At 43.5% G+C, this 21,227-nt stretch overlaps 1 protein-coding gene across 1 annotated transcript in view; it reads left to right on the top strand.

Annotated features, from left to right (window-relative positions):
• Positions 1 to 20,948, top strand: part of LOC134660938 (JNK-interacting protein 3) — a 57,350-nt gene extending 36,402 nt beyond the window's left edge. The window contains exons 14-25 of the mRNA XM_063516824.1: positions 572 to 720; positions 1,797 to 1,948; positions 2,450 to 2,602; positions 4,157 to 4,258; positions 5,175 to 5,331; positions 6,379 to 6,562; positions 7,206 to 7,366; positions 8,133 to 8,293; positions 8,754 to 8,868; positions 9,346 to 9,483; positions 11,968 to 12,192; positions 20,639 to 20,948. Of these exons, the coding sequence (XP_063372894.1) occupies positions 572 to 720; positions 1,797 to 1,948; positions 2,450 to 2,602; positions 4,157 to 4,258; positions 5,175 to 5,331; positions 6,379 to 6,562; positions 7,206 to 7,366; positions 8,133 to 8,293; positions 8,754 to 8,868; positions 9,346 to 9,483; positions 11,968 to 12,192; positions 20,639 to 20,760 (1,819 nt within the window). The 3' untranslated portion in view covers positions 20,761 to 20,948. The remainder of the gene's footprint in view (positions 1 to 571; positions 721 to 1,796; positions 1,949 to 2,449; positions 2,603 to 4,156; positions 4,259 to 5,174; positions 5,332 to 6,378; positions 6,563 to 7,205; positions 7,367 to 8,132; positions 8,294 to 8,753; positions 8,869 to 9,345; positions 9,484 to 11,967; positions 12,193 to 20,638) is intronic.
• The last annotated feature ends 279 nt before the right edge of the window (positions 20,949 to 21,227 follow it).

The following is a 21,227-nucleotide window of genomic DNA, read 5'->3' as shown; positions in this document are numbered from 1 at the left end:
TTTCAATTGTTTGGTTGAGTTAAATGTAATGCCCGTGTTACAAAAATGTTATATGCTACATTTAATTACTTTTTAAACTAATTTTTTTTAATTAATTATGCCATTTAGTTTTCTCTTAAACGTACTTAACCATACCCCGAAGTTAACGGATTTCAATAAAAACTCGGTGTACATACAGGGTGCTTCCTGTACCAGGAGCAATAAATTAAACTGTAGGCTGTACTCCTCAAACTGACCAACATTTGTTCAGCAACTTTTAAAAATTATGAATCCTTTAGACTTCCTCTTTTTCATACAAAATAAATATTGCCTTCAATATACGCTGACATCAGTGTGTTTGACGTTGCTTGTCACGCTTTAAACATAACAAAATTTGCAATACATTGCGTCTTAGAATAAACTTTAAAGTGTAATAAAAATCAAAACCTGTGTTATTTTCAAAAGTTGCTGAACAAATGTTGGTCAGTTTGAGGAGTACAGCCTACAGTTTAATTTATTGCTCCTGTTACAGGAAGCACTCTGTATATACACTATCATAGAGACAGTGTGTAAAATAACCATTTGTTCCCAGGCCCATAGCGGAAAGCGAGCCTCGTATGACGCTGCTGTGCGCTGCGGGAGTGAACCTCAGCGGCGGGCGCACCCCGGATGGTGGCTGCATGATCGGTGAGAGCGTCTTCTACGCCAAAGAGGACGACAAGGACAACACGCTGTGTCTTGGTGAGATAAAAACGTACTTTTTAGTACAGGTAGCCGGCTTGATCCGTAGGGGGCAGCCATAGACTACAGACCAGGGATGTTGCGAATATCTTTTTATTAAACTCCGCATTCATTGTATGCAGTTGCGGATGTTGAAAATAATGCGGAAGTTCCGCGGTTGCGGACGCTAGTGCTAGACGCTAGGTAATTTAGTCGTTAGCCAAAAAACCTATTAGAAATGAGCAGTCAAGCGTGAGTGGGATTTAATGTACGGAACCCTTGGAACGCGAGTCCGACTCGCACTTAGCCGGTTTTTTGAAATAAAAATTACTAAAATGTAATATTTGATGTTTTTTATGTACCTATCTTGATATCCGCATCCGCGGATGTGAGCCTTTAAAAATCCGCATCCGCGGATGTCAAAAAATCGGCATCCGCAACATCCCTGCTACAGACACCGCATTATGAAGCGTTTACAAAGCGCAAGTCACGACAATTTTTAGTCCGAGTAACACCCCTATATTTTCACATTTGTAAATATTTTTTGATTTAAGTACACGAATACTGATCGTAATTGTGGGCGTAGCTGAAATTAGTGATGCCTCTTTCATACTGCATTTGTACGGGACCGCTTATGTATAGTGACTTCTAGTCTTATGTTGATTGTATCTAGTAGTTGAGATGGTCTGTTGGGGCAGACTATGGAACGACGCCATACTTGTGATTGGACATGAGAATTTTTTGGTGATTGATTTTCCAAAGATTGTTGGGAAATTGTCATGTCGAACCAAAAGTATGCCGTTGTTTTATTGTGGGACAACACAATACCCCTTGTTTATTAGCTTCAAGTGGCAAGGTCTTTTTAAGTTTCATAATAAAAAATACCTGTAAGACCCATCCCACACTAGTGTCTTCGGAGCGTCAGCGTCTAGTCAACTCTATAGCTACTGCTCAACGCAACGTCGACGCAACTGCGCAGCGACGCCATTTTCCGTAGCGCTGACTAGACGCCAACGCTCAGAAGACGCTTGTGTGGGGTGGCCTGAAGCCTCACTAGGATTAATTTTCTAACCTTTGCTCATTATTTTCTTTATTAGCGGAAGAAATGAGCAAAGCGTCGCTGCACTCGCCCGAAGTGGAGCAGATCAACCGGCAGCTGCAGTCGACGCATAGCCTCGAGCACTCGGAGAAGAATCTCTCTTCCTTCGTGTGGATATGCGCCAGCACGCAGAACAAGGGAGTTGTCATGGTTAGCAACTAGGGTATTTTATTTACACAGGCTTTGTTGGCGCAGTCAAAAGTTACGGAAATGCGGATTCTCCAGAGTAAAGTGCTTTCAACACAGCGTCAATTCTCACATTATTAATGCCCAGCACACATGTTAAGGTCGACGAAGGCCGATTTAAACATCGGTTTTCCTAGGATAGCGGTGCCGTCATATAGCGGCCGTCTCCATACTAAATAATACGGCTAAATATGGATGTCGTAGTATTTGTATGGAGACGGCCGCTATATGACGGCACCGCTTTCGGAGGAAACCAAAGCATTAGTGACGCTGTTATGTTTGGAGGCAGGACGTGATATTGCCATCTTGTGCCGCCCCAAAGTTCCCTACATTGGCCTGGCCCTATATGTGTACTGCGCATTAACAAAATTAGGGATAACACTCGTAGAAAAAGTTGATTACCTACTTATTAGAGATGTATTGCTGAGCATTACGCTACCTATATAATACTCTATTTATTTCCAGATTATCGACGCTAACAACCCCGCGGAAGTGCTAGAATCCTTCCCACTAGGCGACAAGCACATACTGTGCGTGGCGTCCGTGCCGGGTGCCGTCGCGGACGACTACACCGAGTACGAGGAGCGCATGAGCGAGGGCGAGCACAAGCGGCACTCGGTAAGACAGTGTTTGAAACACTATTTACAGTTTGAGCCAATAACCCCGCGGAAGTGCTAGAATCCTTCCCACTAGGCGACAAGCACATACTGTGCGTTGCGTCCGTGCCGGGCGCCGTCGCGGACGACTACACCGAGTACGAGGAGCGCATGAGCGAGGGCGAGCACAAGCGGCACTCGGTAAGACAGTGTTTGAAACACTATTTACAGTTTGAGCCAATAACCCCGCGGAAGTGCTAGAATCCTTCCCACTAGGCGACAAGCACATACTGTGCGTTGCGTCCGTGCCGGGTGCCGTCGCGGACGACTACACCGAGTACGAGGAGCGCATGAGCGAGGGCGAGCACAAGCGGCACTCGGTAAGACAGTGTTTGAGACACTATTTACAGTTTGAGCCAATAACCCAGCTGAAGTGCTAGAATCCTTCCCACTAGGTGACAAGCACATACTGTGCGTGGCGTCCGTGCCGGGCGCCGTCGCGGACGACTACACCGAGTACGAGGAGCGCATGAGCGAGGGCGAGCACAAGCGGCACTCGGTAAGACAGTGTTTGAGACACTATTTACAGTTTGAGCCAATAACCCAGCTGAAGTGCTAGAATCCTTCCCATTAGGTGACAAGCACATACTGTGCGTGGCGTCCGTGCCGGGCGCCGTCGCGGACGACTACACCGAGTACGAGGAGCGCATGAGCGAGGGCGAGCACAAGCGGCACTCGGTAAGACAGTGTTTGAGACACTATTTACAGTTTGAGCCAATAACCCCGCGGAAGTGCTAGAATCCTTCCCACTGGGCGACAAGCACATACTGTGCGTGGCGTCCGTGCCGACTTCACCGAGTACTAGGAGCGCATGAGCGAGGGCGTGCACAAGCGGCACTCGGTACACTATGTACAGCCAATAACCCCGCGGAAGTGCTAGAATCCTTCCCACTAGGCGACAAGCACATACTGTGCGTGGCGTCCGTGCCGACTACACCGAGTACTAGGAGCGCATGAGCGAGGGCGTGCACAAGCGGCACTCGGTACACTATGTACAGCCAATAACCCCGCGGAAGTGCTAGAATCCTTCCCACTAGGCGACAAGCACATACTGTGCGTGGCGTCCGTGCCGACTACACCGAGTACTAGGAGCGCATGAGCGAGGGCGTGCACAAGCGGCACTCGGTACACTATGTACAGCCAATAACCCCGCGGAAGTGCTAGAATCCTTCCCTTTAGGTGATAAGACGACTACACCGAGTACGAGGAGCGCATGAGCGAGGGCGAGCACAAGCGGCACTCGGTAAGACTGTGTTTGAGACACTATTTATAGATTGAGCCAATAACCCCGCTGAAGTGCTAGAATCCTTCCCACTAGGAGTTTGGCTGGTGGTTTTGACGCGGAGAAAATAAACTTTGAATCACCTGTGTCCAATGGCGTCATATTTATTACGAAATTTGTATATCTACATTCTTATTTTCCCACGGTTTTTGCAAGGACGTGAACAGTTGCAGATATACGGATTATTAGGGCCTTGTATTTTCACACATTATAGACGTAAGCGTTTTGTTGCAGTCACTGTTCTGTGTTGGCAAGAGCGAGTCGCAGGACAGCCAGAGCAACGGGCCGGTCGGCGAGAACGGCGAGAAGGAGGTCGTCGTTGGTGCTACTAGATTGGTAACTATACTGGATCAACCAAATCTTGTCAGTAGTAAAAGGCGGCAAATTTGAAAAATCGCGGGTTAGCAACACTGTGTTCGAATAATTCCAAAATCGCGTGTCATCTGTGGAATGTGGATCGTGAATGACAGCCATCATCTTATTGTTTACATTCTGAACCGTTTCTATTTCAAGAGAAATTTCTACTGTCACTATTAAATACCAAGATTATGCATGACCTCAAGCAAAGCTAAGGTGCCTACAATGTACAATCATACTCGTTGACGGTAAATATTACTAAAATTTGAGGTTATGATAATTCACTCGAACTGACGTATGAAAGGCGGAAAAATAAACACGTTTTGTTCGATGTACATTGCTGCTTTTCCTAGCGCAATTCTGCTCTTTGAATGTTACATGGTGTTACCCTACTTTAATTTGCAGTACATTGCTACTGACAAGATTTGCTTGACGCACTATAATATGACATTTATTACATGTACAGTCAGCAAGTGTTACCTTACCACCCTTGCATACACATGTATATCCAGCTAAAACCTTTTGCTCACTGTACAATAGAAAAAGCTAGCTCATGTTATAATAACTCTTAAAGCACAGAATAAATAATAGTACTAAGTACAGAAGACTCACTCTCTAACAAAACGCGTCTGTTACGATCAGCACAGATATGGCCGCTAGGTGGCGTCAGCGCCACGCGCGGCTTATGGCTTTCCCCAAAATTGGGGCCGAACGGATGTACTTTTAGCTACCTGTAGCAAAGCGACAAAATAGCGGAGTGAGACACGCCTGCTTAAAGTAATAAATAGACGTTCAATGTGGTGCTAAATCGAGAGGCAAGGTGCAAACGCTGATATAAATCCCGACTTTCACGGATATAACCTCAGAACGGTTCTCAAGTGTGTTTACTTTATAGGTGCAAGCAACACTGTTAACGCCTCCCACGACGCCCGTTGCTGAACCGGAGCCGGCGCCGTCCGGGCCGCCCAAAGAGTCCGCCGTCAAGAACGTCGAGGAACCAGACACCGGCGCGCCGGATAGTCCGCCGCTCAGCTCCACGCCAGTTAACAACGGTAATATTCATCTAGCTGCACAAATAACCAGCCGAATAGCCGAAGACGTTCAAGTGACGCTTCTGATCCCACGAACTTAAAGAGTCCGTTGACTGGCCTGTTATTAACAGTAAGATCATTAACATTCAACCTAACGAACACTACAGTTAAAGCATCGAATACGTTCAGGCATAGAGAAATATAGTAAGACAAGAGTGCTCACTCCATACATCAGTTCAGACTATTAATTTCAGTGTCTACATCTAGCATCGAGTAGCGGAACTATCAGTACTGCTACTTGACAATAGATGTAGCAGTACTGATAGTTCCGCTACTCGATGCTAGATGCTAATAGTCTTTTTGGTATTAAAACTGATGTATGGAGTGAGCACTCTATGTATTTTTTTCTCTATGGTTCAGGCGACACTCTTATCTTTCCGACGACCCAAGCCCGCTTTCAAAGTATAATATGTTTATAAAGAAATATTTACCCTCATCTTGATTGTAGAAGCGTGTGGTTTTTTGGTTTAATTTTAATCCTAGCATAACGTGGCCCTCGGACTTTTGACATACAGTTTGGAGAATGACATAGAGTGATCACCATAGAGTGATCAAATTATGTGTTAATTTATACTCTTTGCTCGCGCTATGTTGTTCATAATCACGTTTCCAGACCTATGTAATTGAACCACCAGGCGGTCTAGCATGAGTTGCGTTCTCGCGCGCGACTCCATACTTGAAGTCGCGCAAGATGTATGCAGTCGCGCGCGAGAACGCAACTCATGCTAGACCGCCAGACACAGACAAGACATCCTCTAGACTGAGCATAGTAACGCTACCCCCTCTGCCACTTATACGGTAGTTTTACTCCATCTTCGAGTCAATCCCGTGCCGTGATTGGTCCGTGTCTTTGAACGGACCAATCACGGCACGGGATTCGCTCGCCTCGTCCCCCCGCACCCCCGTATTTTTGGCAGCATCGGTTTCATGAAGTAATTGCTCTAAACTCCGTCTAGAGGATTCCTAGTCTATGCCGCCAGATAAACAAATTTTTCACATTGGCATCAGAACACCTAGGCTCCCCCGAGCCGGGCGTAGACGCGTTCGCTCAAGAGCAGTCGAACGCAGAGAGCCGCGCGGACGTGCCCGACCGCAAGATGTCCACCGTGATGGCCACCATGTGGCTCGGCACCAAGAGCGGCCACTTGTACGTGCACTCAGCCATGGGCAACTACAGCAAGTGCCTCGCCAGGTAACATTGCTCCAGTTATGCTATGACGTAGAACATAGAGGAAAAAATACATAGAGTGCTCACTCCATACATCAGTTCAGACTATTAATCTCAGTGTCTACATCTAGCATCGAGTAGCGGAACTATCAGTACTGCTACTTGACAATAGATGTAGCACCGACCGGAAAGTCTTATCTCAACAGCATAAGACTTTCCGGTCGGTGCTACATCTATTGTCAAGTAGCAGTACTGATAGTTCCGCTACTCGATGCTAGATGCTAATAGTCTTTTTGGTACTAAAACTGATGTATGGAGTGAGCACTCTGTATTTTTTTTCTCTATGCGTAGAACTAGGTTAGGTAGGTTCTCTAGTTCGGGGTGGGTTGCACCATTAACAATCAACGAACTAATTCCCGCTAAATATGGCGGCGGCAATTGTCATTCCACAGATTGCTCAGGTTTTAATACTACGTAAATTTTAACGAACTACGATGACGTTGACAGATGGTTTGGAGCAACTCTCGTTTGCCAATCAATCTTGTACTCAGGAAAAGTAATTATAGATAGTACCATGGTTAATCCTCTACTATCAAAAGCAGTAGTTAATTTTGATGTATATACATATAAGTGACGAGCAAGTACCTAACCTATGCTTATTTTGCAGGGTAAAATTAAACGACGCCATACTATCCATAGTAGCGTGCGCGTCACGTTGCATGGTCGCCCTAGCGGACGGTACAGTGGCCATATTCATGCGACAAGCAGACGGACAATGGGACTTCACGCAATACTGGCTCATGACGCTTGGTGACCCCAAGTGCTCTGGTGATTATAAAACGACATTCTTCACTCATTAGAGTTTCAGGCTTTCTCGTCCCTATTTACGGTGAAGGTAAAATAAGTGGTTACAATTAACAATGCCACAGTGGCTTTGTTCGCCGGTCTAGGGACCCAAGTGATATCTTGCTAGTGGGCTGGAAATTATAAATAAATCGTATGCACTGTATTCGACGCCACTTACTTGTTGGTGGCATTGCTGTAATCAGTGTTAGCCGAAACGTTAATGCAATTGAAAATGTTGGCCATTAACCTGTCGAATCCCACGATATGACGTCACCATAAGCGTTCTGGCTCATATATGAGCCGTGGGAGCTGACAGATTAACCATTATAAATTGAACCTTAAACCGTAACGGACGATTACAGTTTACAGTTCAATTTATAATGGTTATTTGCCAACATTTTTAATTGCATTAACGTTTCCGCCAACACTGGCTGTAATTGACAAATGTTTTAATACATAACATAACCTAGCAACACGTAAGCGAATAGCTATGGTTAATATTAATTTTCTTAAATAAAAATAAATAAATCGTTAATTCAGATGAAATAAACCCTAACATATTTTTTTCTTCTGCCAAACTGCAGGACAGTTTGTTGGCAGAGGGAACTCCCTTAAAACATAGATGGGTAAACTTAGCTAATTGCCTAATTAATTGTTAACATCTTATTGCTTATGGTGGTAACTTTAATTTAATTTTGTCTAATAGAAACATTTTCTTTGTTTAATCTAACGTTAAACTTGGTTACAGTGCGCTGCCTAAGCGCGGTAGGGTGCACGGTGTGGTGCGGGTACCGCAACAAGGTGCACGTGATCGACCCGCGGTCCCGGCAGGCGCTGCACTCGCTCGACGCGCACCCGCGCCAAGAGAGCCAGGTGCGGCAGATGGCCGCCGACGGGGACGGAGTATGGGTGAGTACGGTCATAGAGAAATATAGTAAGACAAGAGTGCTCACTCCATACATCAGTTCAGACTATTAATTTCAGTGTCTACTTCTAGCATCGAGTAGCGGAACTATCAGTACTGCTACTTGCAATAATATGTTACACAGTGAAGGCCGCAAAAATATCTGACACGATCTTATTTGTAGAGCCATAAGAGCGTGTCAAATATTTTTGCGGCCTTCGAAGAGTAACATATTAATGCAGGTGACTGTACACTCACTGCAGGTCAGCACCCATTTGATAAAGATGTGAGAGATGATCGCAGGTGATTGAGGCTTGAACTCATCACGCTTATCATCGAGTTCCAGTCGCCTCTGTTTTTCGATGGCTTGCGCTTTTATCCACTAAGATGTGCCACGTCAAGGCCAGACACTGCAAAATATAAGTTAATAATCAACATTTACTTATTTACCTCGTATTTTTCTAGGTGTCAATAAAAATGGACTCAACTCTGCGCTTGTACCACGCGCATACCTACCAACACCTGAAGGATGTAGACATCGAACCATACGTTAGCAAAATGCTGGGCACCGGCAAACTAGGTATGTAGTGTGTTGTAGGTATATGGAGCCATATTAATATGGTCAGCTAACTGTTTTCTTACTTGTCGTAATCTTAGTAAACCTTTCCTAAAGTTTAGTTTTTAAAATTCATAAATGTACATTCAATAGATGGAAAATTGATTGAGTATAAGAGAACACGTGGAAAGCTAGAAATAAAGAAATCGCAATGTTTTTTTTACACCGATCACTTTTCAGACTAATCGACCTAATCGTTTGGAAAACATTTACATGCTTTGATTTGCGTCTTTCCTAATCTGCAAGTATGAAAATGAAATGAAAAAAATGAAAAAATCGTTTATTGGTCACAGTCATTATTGTGTAACAAATTGAGAAAGGGTTGGGACCTCCTAGTAAGTATATCAATACTTGTGACAGGAGACCCCGCTCTTCCAGCAGCAAGTTAAGTATATAGCTTATGATCCCGAATGGATTGAGGACCTGTGTTCTTTTGTCCAGGTTTCTCTCTGGTCCGTATCACGGCGCTCCTCATCAGCTCGGGCCGTCTGTGGATCGGCACCAGCAACGGCGTCGTCATATCCGTGCCCCTGTCGGAGGGCAGCCGCGAGCCTGCGCCGGCCGCCGGCTCCTTACCGGGTGAGTCATGAGTCATTACTCGACGGTATACTATTGTCCAGGTTTCTCTCTGGTCCGTATCACGGCGCTCCTCATCAGCTCGGGCCGTCTGTGGATCGGCACCAGCAACGGCGTCGTCATATCCGTGCCCCTGTCAAGGGCAGCCGCGAGCCTGCGCCCGCCGCCGGCTCCTTACCGGGTGAGTCATATGAGTCATTACTCGACGGTATACTATTGTTAAGGTTTATCTGGTACGTATCACGGCGCTCCTCATCAGCTCGGGGCGGCTGTGGATCGGCACCAGCAACGGCGTCGTCATATCCGTGCCCCTGTCGGAGGGCAGCCGCGAGCCTGCGCCCGCCGCCGGCTCCTTACCGGGTGAGTCATATGAGTCATTACTCGACGGTATACTATTGTTAAGGTTTATCTGGTCCGTATCACGGCGCTCCTCATCAGCTCGGGGCGGCTGTGGATCGGCACCAGCAACGGCGTCGTCATATCCGTGCCCCTGTCGGAGGGCAGCCGCGAGCCTGCGCCGGCCGCCGGCTCCTTACTGGGTGAGTCATATGAGTCATTACTCGACGGTATACTATTGTTAAGGTTTATCTGGTCCGTATCACGGCGCTCCTCATCAGCTCGGGGCGGCTGTGGATCGGCACCAGCAACGGCGTCGTCATATCCGTGCCCCTGTCGGAGGGCAGCCGCGAGCCTGCGCCGGCCGCCGGCTCCTTACCGGGTGAGTCATGAGTCATTACTCGACGGTATACTATTGTTAAGGTTTCTCTCTGGTCCGTATCACGGCGCTCCTCATCAGCTCGGGGCGGCTGTGGATCGGCACCAGCAACGGCGTCGTCATATCCGTGCCCCTGTCGGAGGGCATCCGCGAGCCTGCGCCGGCCGCCGGCTCCTTACCGGGTGAGTCATGAGTCATTACTCGACGGTATACTATTGTTAAGGTTTCTCTCTGGTCCGTATCACGGCGCTCCTCATCAGCTCGGGGCGGCTGTGGATCGGCACCAGCAACGGCGTCGTCATATCCGTGCCCCTGTCGGAGGGCAGCCGCGAGCCTGCGCCGGCCGCCGGCTCCTTACCGGGTGAGTCATGAGTCATTACTCGACGGTATACTATTGTTAAGGTTTCTCTCTGGTCCGTATCACGGCGCTCCTCATCAGCTCGGGGCGGCTGTGGATCGGCACCAGCAACGGCGTCGTCATATCCGTGCCCCTGTCGGAGGGCAGCCGCGAGCCTGCGCCGGCCGCCGGCTCCTTACCGGGTGAGTCATGAGTCATTACTCGACGGTATACTATTGTTAAGGTTTCTCTCTGGTCCGTATCACGGCGCTCCTCATCAGCTCGGGGCGGCTGTGGATCGGCACCAGCAACGGCGTCGTCATATCCGTGCCCCTGTCGGAGGGCAGCCGCGAGCCTGCGCCGGCCGCCGGCTCCTTACCGGGTGAGTCATGAGTCATTACTCGACGGTATACTATTGTTAAGGTTTCTCTCTGGTCCGTATCACGGCGCTCCTCATCAGCTCGGGGCGGCTGTGGATCGGCACCAGCAACGGCGTCGTCATATCCGTGCCCCTGTCGGAGGGCAGCCGCGAGCCTGCGCCGGCCGCCGGCTCCTTACCGGGTGAGTCATGAGTCATTACTCGACGGTATACTATTGTTAAGGTTTCTCTCTGGTCCGTATCACGGCGCTCCTCATCAGCTCGGGGCGGCTGTGGATCGGCACCAGCAACGGCGTCGTCATATCCGTGCCCCTGTCGGAGGGCAGCCGCGAGCCTGCGCCGGCCGCCGGCTCCTTACCGGGTGAGTCATGAGTCATTACTCGACGGTATACTATTGTTAAGGTTTCTCTCTGGTCCGTATCACGGCGCTCCTCATCAGCTCGGGGCGGCTGTGGATCGGCACCAGCAACGGCGTCGTCATATCCGTGCCCCTGTCGGAGGGCAGCCGCGAGCCTGCGCCCGCCGCCGGCTCCTTACCGGGTGAGTCATATGAGTCATTACTCGACAGTATACTATTATTAAGGTTTATTTGCTCCGTATCACGGCGCCGCTCACTTTATTTCTGCGAAGTTTGAAGTCTAATATTCAAGTTTTTAGTTGCTTGATTTTATTCTTATTCGGTTGTTTTTAGGGTTCCGTACCCAAAGGGTAAAAACGGGACCCTATTACTAAGACTCCGCTGTCCGTCCGTCCATCCGTCTGTCACCAGGCTGTATCTCACGAACCGTGATAGCTAAGACAGTTGAAATTTTCACAGATGATGTATTTCTGTTGCCGCTATAACAACAAATACTAAAAACAGAATAAAATAAAGATTTAAATGGGGCTCCCATACAACAAACGTGATTTTTGACCGAAGTTAAGCAACGTCGGTAGTACTTGGATGGGTGACCGTTTTTTTGCTTGTTCTGCTCTATTTTTTGTTGATGGTGCGGAACCCTCCGTCCGACTCGCACTTGGCCGGTTTTTTAGTTTAACTAATTTATATTTTTCCAGGTCACGCATCCCTAGTACGAGCGCGGTCCACGTCCCCAACCGGTGCCATCCCGTGGTGCTCCATGGCGCACGCGCAGCTCTCGTTCCACGGGCACCGCGACGCCGTGACGTTCTTCGTGGCGGTGCCGGGCGCGGCCGACTCCCCCGCGCGCTCGCCCGACTCGCGCCGCGGACCGCCCATGCTCGTCATATCCGGCGGGGAGGGGTACATCGACTTTAGAATAGGTTAGTGGCACGGAATAACTAATAGTACTACCGTACAGAAAATTCCCTTCACAAAAGTCAGATTTACGTATAAAATTACACCTACAGGGTGCTTCCTGTAACAGGAGCAATAAATTAAACTGTAGGCTGTACTCCTCAAACTGACCAACATTTGTTCAGCAACTTTTGAAAATAACTCATATTTTGATTTTTATTACACTTTAAAGTTTAGTCTAAGACGCAATGTACTGCAAATTTTGTTATGTTTAAAGCGTGACAAGCAACGTCAAACACACTGATGTCAACGTACATTGAAGGCAATATTTATTTTGTATGAAAAAGAGGAAGTCTAAAGGATTCATCATTTTAAAAAGTTGCTGAACAAATGTTGGTCAGTTTGAGGAGTACAGCCTTTAGTTTATTTTATTGCTCCTGTTACAGGAAGCACCCTGTATATCGCCGCCTGCAAGCAAAATTGAAACTTATAACCGCGCACGAACCGTGAATCTCCTTTGCGCGCCGCAGTTTTATGACCGAGCTGTGAGTGTCGGCACGGGGTTATCACTTGACAAGTTTTTATACCTATACCCACTGATTTATTATTTTTAAGATAAATATGTAGGAATTACAAACATTGATTATGTAAACATACATTTTTATCCGGAGATAGTATGTCTGATTCTCACGGAAGTAAGTTTCGAAGCCGCTGTGTATTTTCAATTTTGCGCGAGCGCCGCGTGACACGACTATCGTGCACGCCGAGCGGCAGCCCACTGCCATACGCCTGTCCGATGGGCGCGCCGGCCAAATGTACCTAAACTGCGGAGTGACACCCCCCTGTTAGTGGTTACATATTCACTGACACTTTCTTTAGGGCCGATTTAGACGGCGCGCGAACTCGCATGCGAGTTTAGTTACATTGCGGACTGTTGGTTACGTCCAATAGGGAGTATTACTGCAATGTTTTGCCGCCAGAGTGCAGCACTAGTGTCTTAAGTATACCATAGAGTTACTTATACATACTGTACCTTAAACTGTTTTTTGACAAGTTTTCACAAACAATCAAATATGAAATTGATACATCAAGGCGGTTTGCTTACAAAGGGCCTACCGGGGAACGGGAACTCGAAACTCAGCTATCTGCCTCTTTATCGCTCGAATACGCAAGAGTGATAGAGAGGTTAGATAACAAAATGTCGACTCTCTCGTTTGCGGTAGACCCTTAGATTGTTTACTTGTTGTTGATGTGGCGCCCCCTACGCAGACTTTCGCGTAATATTCCCTATTCAACCGATTGATCAGAACCCGCAATGTAATGAAACTCGCATGCGAGTTCTCGCTTCGTCTAAATGAGCCCTTAGTCTGCGATTACACAAGTGCGAGTTCATACATTTGCTACTTGCGTTTAGTAGCAATTGTAAGAACTCGCACTTAACACTAATCAATGTGTACAGTCGCCTGCAATAATATGTTACACAACTAAGGCCGCAAAAAAATCTGACATGATCTTCTTTGTTGAGCGTGTCACGTATTTAAATATAACGAGTAACATATTATTAAGGTGACTGTACATTAGGCATAGTAACGTAAATTTAGTGGCCAATGATAGTTGGAACTATCTATGTTGAGCGACGTTAATTTAAATTTATTTTGTAGACGATACTTTCTACTACACAGTTTTATAGGTATATAAGGTATATTACCCTTATTTCTATTTGTAATTTTCTTATTTAGACTATTTGCAATGCAGTAGCGATGTGTCCATAATAATATAAACCGAACTTAAAACTTTCGAAACTTCATTAACCTTCTGTTTTAGACACAAGCAAAAAAAACTATACTTTGAACAGATAAGATGCATCGCTACTGAAAAGCTTTAAAGTCCAAATTTCCTTTAAATAGTTGACGCTTTTAAATCACGATACTTTAGTAGACAATCTCAACTCTCAATTCTGATGATTTCCGATCACATAAATTTCAAAACAAGCAATATGCACGTTAGTTGTATCTGTTTAAGGTCCAATTTGCAACGCGGTTAACTTGGTTAGCTTGTGCTTCGGTTGTGTGTAGTGTTGTTGCTTTGCTTTTCATTCATACGGACTGTCCACTGCTAGAGTTGTGAGAGATGGGGTGGTTATTGCACATCACTATTATACTGTGTAAGTAGGTAAATGGTTTTCATTTGGAGTTCTCGTGTTCTACAAACCGTAAAGGTACATTTAATTTTGGTTTGTATGTGATCCATAGACTAGGAATCCTCTAAACGGAGTTTAGAGCAATTATTTCATGAAACCGATGCTGCCAAAAATACTGGGGTGCGGGGGACGAGGTGAGCGAGTCCCGTGCCGTGATTGGTCCGTTCAAAGACACGGACGACACACAAAGACACTTTGACTCGAAAATGGAGTAAAACTACCGTATATTTGTGGCAGAGGGGGTAGCGCTACTGTGCTCAGTCTGGAGGATGTCTTGTCTGTGATGTGATCTAATATTGTGTTAATTCATGTGGTGGGTTTTTGATTATTCGTGTGGGACGACTAAAATTATAGTAATGATTTAATATATTATTTTTACATTCTGAGATTAGACATGCCAAAGGCCGATTTACACCAGATGCAGAATGAAGAATGCTCCCTCATATGCGGTCAATTTGTTTCATATGAAGCTTTTATTTAATAAAGAAATAATATAAAAATCCACGCAGTATTACTCCCTAATACTCGACTTCGCGTTTTTAGTTTCATAAGTCCAAATGCGATAAAAAAAAGAGTTCTGTCGCACCTTGCCGTGTGATTTATACATATACTTACGATGATATATTTAATCTTGCGTTGCGTAGAGGCGAACTCACACTGTGTAAATGCCCTGAAGTGTACTCCTTTCTCGCTCCACGAAGTCTGCGATGGTTATCATAAAGGTATGTCCATATCTAGAAATGTGCTTATGTGAGGCTTGCGTGAGTTGCGCAAATTAGGAGCATCGGTACGCACGCCGAGCATTTCAGTACATCTCGGCGCACCTTTATAGTCCGAAATCTGTCTCTCTCTGAACTATAACGCCTTATATAACTCCTCTCCTTCTCTAGCAGTGGGTCCGACATACGCTTCGACATGGACTCGATTTCCCGGCTTATTTCATTGATATGTGCCTATTGTTTGATTTGAAGTCAATACCATGATAATATGACTTCTTACAAGTACGAATCATATTATCTTTGCGTCTCACTTAGTTTTTCTACTACGTATATGTTTCAAATATGTTTTTGGGATGATTATGAGTAAAATATTCTATTAATTATTGCAATATTAAATTAAATAAAAAACAGTATTATACCGATATTATCCCAATAGATAATACTATAAAAGGAATTCGTGTTTATCATTAATCATCATTTAAATTAAGCCACATCCATTGTCAGAATCGAAGTAACAATTTTACTAATGCCATAGTGGAAAAACCATTAGCTTAATACCTGAAAGCCAAAGTGACTCAAGGAAATATTATATGACGGAACCATTTATCGACGTGATAACAACAAAGACCACACTTTATCCTGTCATTGTCACACCGTTCTTTGTCCAATGTCATTGCGTCTCACTCTCTCATTAAAAATGTGAGACGAAATACACATTGGACAAAGAAATTGGACAGGTGGAATACCACCCTAAAGCTTTGGTTTCCTCCGAAAGCGGTGCCGTCATATAGCGGCCGTCTCCATACAAATACTACGACATCCATATTTAGCCGTATTATTTAGTATGGAGACGGCCGCTATATGACGGCACCGCTATCCTAGGAAAACCGATATTAAGGCTCCGTTAACGATTTTAGAGCCAAAATGTAAAATTGATAGATTTAGTCGTTGGAATTGTACTCCTTTTGTTACTTCATATCTAAATAACAAGTATTGGTTTCTATTCACACGTCTTCTCATCTTGCCTTTTAATAATAAGGTCCCGAGCGTGCGTCACCGGCAATATATGACGAGAAGGGGCAGTTATTAAAAATTCATCAAAAAATTATAGTTATAAATTATAAAAAATTATGTATAAGAACAGTTTCAGGAAATGTTGTAGATTGTTTAAGTATCAAAATTACGTTGAAATTAAGTCGATTTTCACGAAAAATGTTCACTTGTTATGAAGTAATTTCTGGTGAAAATTGATTTCGTATAACTTTCATTTACTCTTGTTCAATATCATATAACAAAAATGTAGTCTATGCAAGTTGGAGTATAGGATATGTGTAATACATAATTACCATTTTTAGCAGTCCAAACTTTACGAAATTTACAAATAAGATCGACTAAATCAGTGCTTTACGCGCGTTTACCTAAACGTCCATCAGAAAAAAATTTATTACTAATTTAGTGAGTCAGTTTTCAAAAAAATGATCTGTACAAATGCAAGATAAGAAGACGTGCTAATAGATACCAGTACTTGTTATTTCTATTATGTAACAAAAGGTGTACAATTTCATCGACTAAATCTATCAATTTTACATTTTTGCGCCTAAAATCGATACCGGCCTCTTAAGCTAGCTGTTAGCAAGTAAGGACGTTGAGCACGAAGAATTTCGTACATTTACCAACTATCGCATGCGCATAATTATATTGATGTCCCGCTCACACAATGGCATTGACCGCCGGAATCATCGGCAATTACAGCAATGTAATAGGCTACATGATTAATTTTCATTTATGGTATCAATCGATCGGGTTTGTTTTTAGGATCAAATGTCTATACAAGATACAAGATACAAGACATTTATTCATAAAAGTCAATGTTTTACAGGTCAGGTAGGTACGTATTCAACTAATACTAGTAGGTACAGCATTTCAGGAGGATTTCTATATGGGACCCAATGCATTAAAGTAACACAAAAGTCAGAAATTGTAGTCAAAGGCCGACAGTCGCACTTCACTCGCGAAACGCCCTAAACAAAACGGTAAGGGAACGTGACGTCAAGGTCTCTGGGATCTTGTAGTATGGAGAAAACAAGAAAATTGCGTTTTTGTCGGTGAAATATTGCGTTTATGTATATAGTTGCTATACAATATTTTTTTGGATGAAATGTAAGGAATCGAATGGTACCCTTACTTTTATCGTTTTTGGAAGTTAAAAAAAACTTAAATTTTGAAACTTTCAGGTCCTGTATTTTTGTAATTTTTCAATATTTTATTTTAATATCCACATTATTGTGATAAATTGCTCGTTTGCTATCTATTTTACATGATTTTGTTATAAAATTCAACACATCCCTATTATGCGCGTGCGTAAAGAAAGGAAATGACGGGTCTATGTACGAAATTCTTCGTGCTTACCGTCCTTACTTTACTATAAATTTCTATCACAGTGAAATTAGTGATTTAAATTAAAGTACAAAACTAAAGCGTATCAAAACAAATCTTGGTCACTCAGGCTACCGGGTAAAGAGATAGGCTTTTAATTTCCCTTTTTTATTTTTTCCCCTATTAGAGGAGCATGCCGATGACGTCAGAGACACTGCCTCCCACCTCATTGTTTGGCAGATACTTGATTCCTGAGTACCTGATAGGATTTAAGTGATTATAATTTTATTTTTCCCAGCCGGTATGTTAATTGTATCTCGGTACGCATGTAGACGCTTGGGTTACGCTAACATCACTAACCATACCATAGTTAGTTAACAACATAGATAAAGAAATACCGAGACCCGTAAAGTAGTGCGAAATACTGTAGACATACATTTTGATAGCTGAAGTAAATATATGACACTCTTCCGCCGCACACACTATTGGTAGAGTCGGACCAATGAAACTACATGGCATTTGCAATGACAATTGTGGCAATGTCATTATTAATTAATGTCAAATTTCTGTGAAAATATCACACAAAATATCACATTTCTTCTATTCAAGTCGGTCTAAAGTTAGCTTAGATGGACTCTGAATAGGTTGTAACTTCAGCTGTCAAATTATAATTTTAATTTTTACTACTTTACGTGTCTTAATATTTCTTTGCCCATCATGGAATATTCACTAACTCACGAATCTTTGGTAAAAGCAGCTCAACAGCATGTACAAAGATAGCACATTTCATTACGGGTTTGTTTATTTTCATTTATAAGTAATTATCACGTTCTTAGAGAAAAGGGACTTACCTATCGCAACTTCGAAACATAATTTGTCCGATGCTTCATTTGCATTTGACCGCACGAGTTTTTTATAACCCAGTGAAATGGCTTAAAAACCCTATGGATTCTACAGGATGCCTTTTTCAAAAGTTTTCTAAGTTGCGATATGATACCGGCCTAAGTATAACAAACCATGACGTTTAACCTTTTCGACGCCGTGTCAAACACAAAAGCTGTCACGCTGACGCCACGTCACCGAAGTGTCAAAACTGAAATTGAACTTTATGCATATGGACGTAGGTCTATGTTGCTCTGTGGTCTGTGACCGATTAATCGGTCTTTGGCGTTGAACCTACGGTGCGGATATATCGGTCATTGGCGTCCAAATGGTTAAATTGACTATGTCGATACAAGATCGCAGTGTAAGGCTACCGAACTAAAGTCCATTTTTGCTAAGAACAACAGGGTTATCATTTATCAACCATTGCGTTGTCTTGAAGTAAATAGAGATATCGTGTATTTTAAAACACTTGACATCAATTATTAACGCTCAATTATATTAATCATTGTACGTGCGCAAACAAGTTTCGATAGAAGACGATAGATTTCCACTGTGATATGACATAACCGTCGGTTTATATTTCACTAGGTCGATTAAATAAGATACCTACTAATGTTATATTTGTTTATTTACGAGTAATATTAATTAACCTCGTGGCACCAAGACGTCAATACAAGTGCAATTATGAATTTACAAAATAAAAATTCTAATTAGAATAGAACGGGAGGTTTTTAATGGGCCTCTGGGCAGCTAGAGGATAGTTGTTTATGTGTAATTAAGGTTACTTATATTAAATCTTATCCTTTTCATATACAGATGCTTATAATATAATCTTTATACTATCTCTCTCTTTTCACACCAAGCTAAACTTAAACACTGCTACTTGCATTCGCCTTTGTCATTATAACTAACAGTCTTAAAGAAAATTGTTTATTTTTCTGTGACCGAATCTTTAATTCTTCTGTATACCTCTATCTCATTATATATATTATAATAATACTTATAAAAACTACACCACAGAAATCACAACCACCTTACAAGTTACAATACTCCTCTCCTCCTCTCAAAGTAATCTGTTAAAAAACTTGTACTAAACAACTACTTTGATTACTAAAACTACAAGTTTCCCAGTGTTTAACATTATCTTACCACTTAAATACAGATAAACAGTCTGTCTCAATTAGCTATCTGTCCAAACTTTATTTTTAATCCAAGCTGTCTTTCCCCATTCTATAAAAGGTAACATTTTGTAAGAATAGCACTGAACATTTTCACTTCTCTATGGCACCTTCATAATTACCCCCGTTTTTGATGCAATTGAAAGTGCTTCATAAAGAATTAACCGTGGCGGCTGAAATCAAGCAGGAAATTATAGGTATACCTGTAAATGTTGGTCATAATATTAAAAGGGATATCCCCAAAATATGCACATTTATTTACTTTTGCTGCACTAAGTTTCCTCTTAAACTTTACATAAAATGGAGCGTTTAAATGCTTGTCGAATTTCAATGTGTATCATAATTGCTAGTCCACGCGAAATGGTGTTTGATTTTTCAGCTTACCTACCATATTTTGAAGACTTACGTAATTTTGATATACATCGACACATAGTAAACGTAACGTTGTAACGTCTATATTGCTAAACCGACTAACGCGCTGTCCATACTGCTAACTTTCATAATGTAGTAATTTTTATTGTGTCTAATATTTTTATACGTTCGTTCTCCTTGTAATTTGGAACGCAACATGACACTGTGGAAACGGTAATAAAACCGTAGTTAGCTACTAATATGTGAATATTGTATGAAAATACTGATTTTGCTACTTGTATGACGAGTGAGTTTCTTACATCGTTAACTTTTCCAGACCCGTAGTAAAACTGTCGTGATTGATTTCATTTTGATATCAATCAATTATGTTTCAAAAAAGGGTTAATTGGTAAAAACCTCCGTTATTTACTTGTTTTAATTTTCGATATTAAATTTTCGTGAGACTCACTTGAATCCCGAAGGGCCCGAAACATGTCGCCAATAGCGATTAAAAATTCAAGTGAGTGTAACCGTTGCAGTCTAAACAGTGTTTTATTTTTATTACATTTTGATTTTAAAAAATTTAACGTGGGTAAGAAAATAACGTATCTAACCAAAAGCACCCGACCATTTAATGTCATCACGAGCTTTGTATTTCCAAACAATTAAACCAATCATTGATGAAAGTCGCCAAGTTTCTTGATAGTTGAAACAAAAGAATATCTCCAACTCAAAATAACTGTCTTCGTTTCGAACTCCGCAGCCGACTCAGAAATGGAGGACAGTGTGGTGGTGGCCGAGGACGGGTCCTCAAGCGGGCACAGCTCCCTGGCGGAGCGGGCCTCCAAGAGCCACCTCATCGTGTGGCAGGTGGCCACCGCCTAACGCACGCCGCGCCGGCGGCTCGCGTCCGATGACTTCGTCTACGTGTGCACCACCGCTAAACCGGCGACGCTCATCATGTGAATAGGTAATATCAACTGTTGCGCGCACCTGACTGATCGACTTTACGTGTGTACGAGTTTGAATCTTAGCCTGATGGAATTAAAGGTGAAAACGCATTAAGACGTAGCGACACGGAGGTTGCATTTCACAGACAAGACATCCTCTAGACTGAGCATAGTAACGCTACCCCCTCTGCCACTTATACGGTAGTTTTACTCCATTCGAGTCAATCCCGTGCCGTGATTGGTCCGTGTCTTAGAACGGACCAATCACGGCACGGGATTCGCTCACCTCGTCCCCCCGCACCCCCGTATTTTTGGCAGCATCGGTTTCATGAAATAATTGCTCTAAACTCCGTCTAGAGGATTCCTAGTCTATGTTGCATTTGTAATAAACTTACGAAAAGG

Source organism: Cydia amplana, chromosome Z (genome assembly GCF_948474715.1).
Source record: "Cydia amplana chromosome Z, ilCydAmpl1.1, whole genome shotgun sequence".
In the NCBI taxonomy this organism is placed as follows: domain Eukaryota; kingdom Metazoa; phylum Arthropoda; class Insecta; order Lepidoptera; family Tortricidae; genus Cydia; species Cydia amplana.
The sequence above is the reverse complement of the archived record's forward strand: the minus strand, read 5'-3'. Positions and strand labels throughout refer to the sequence as shown.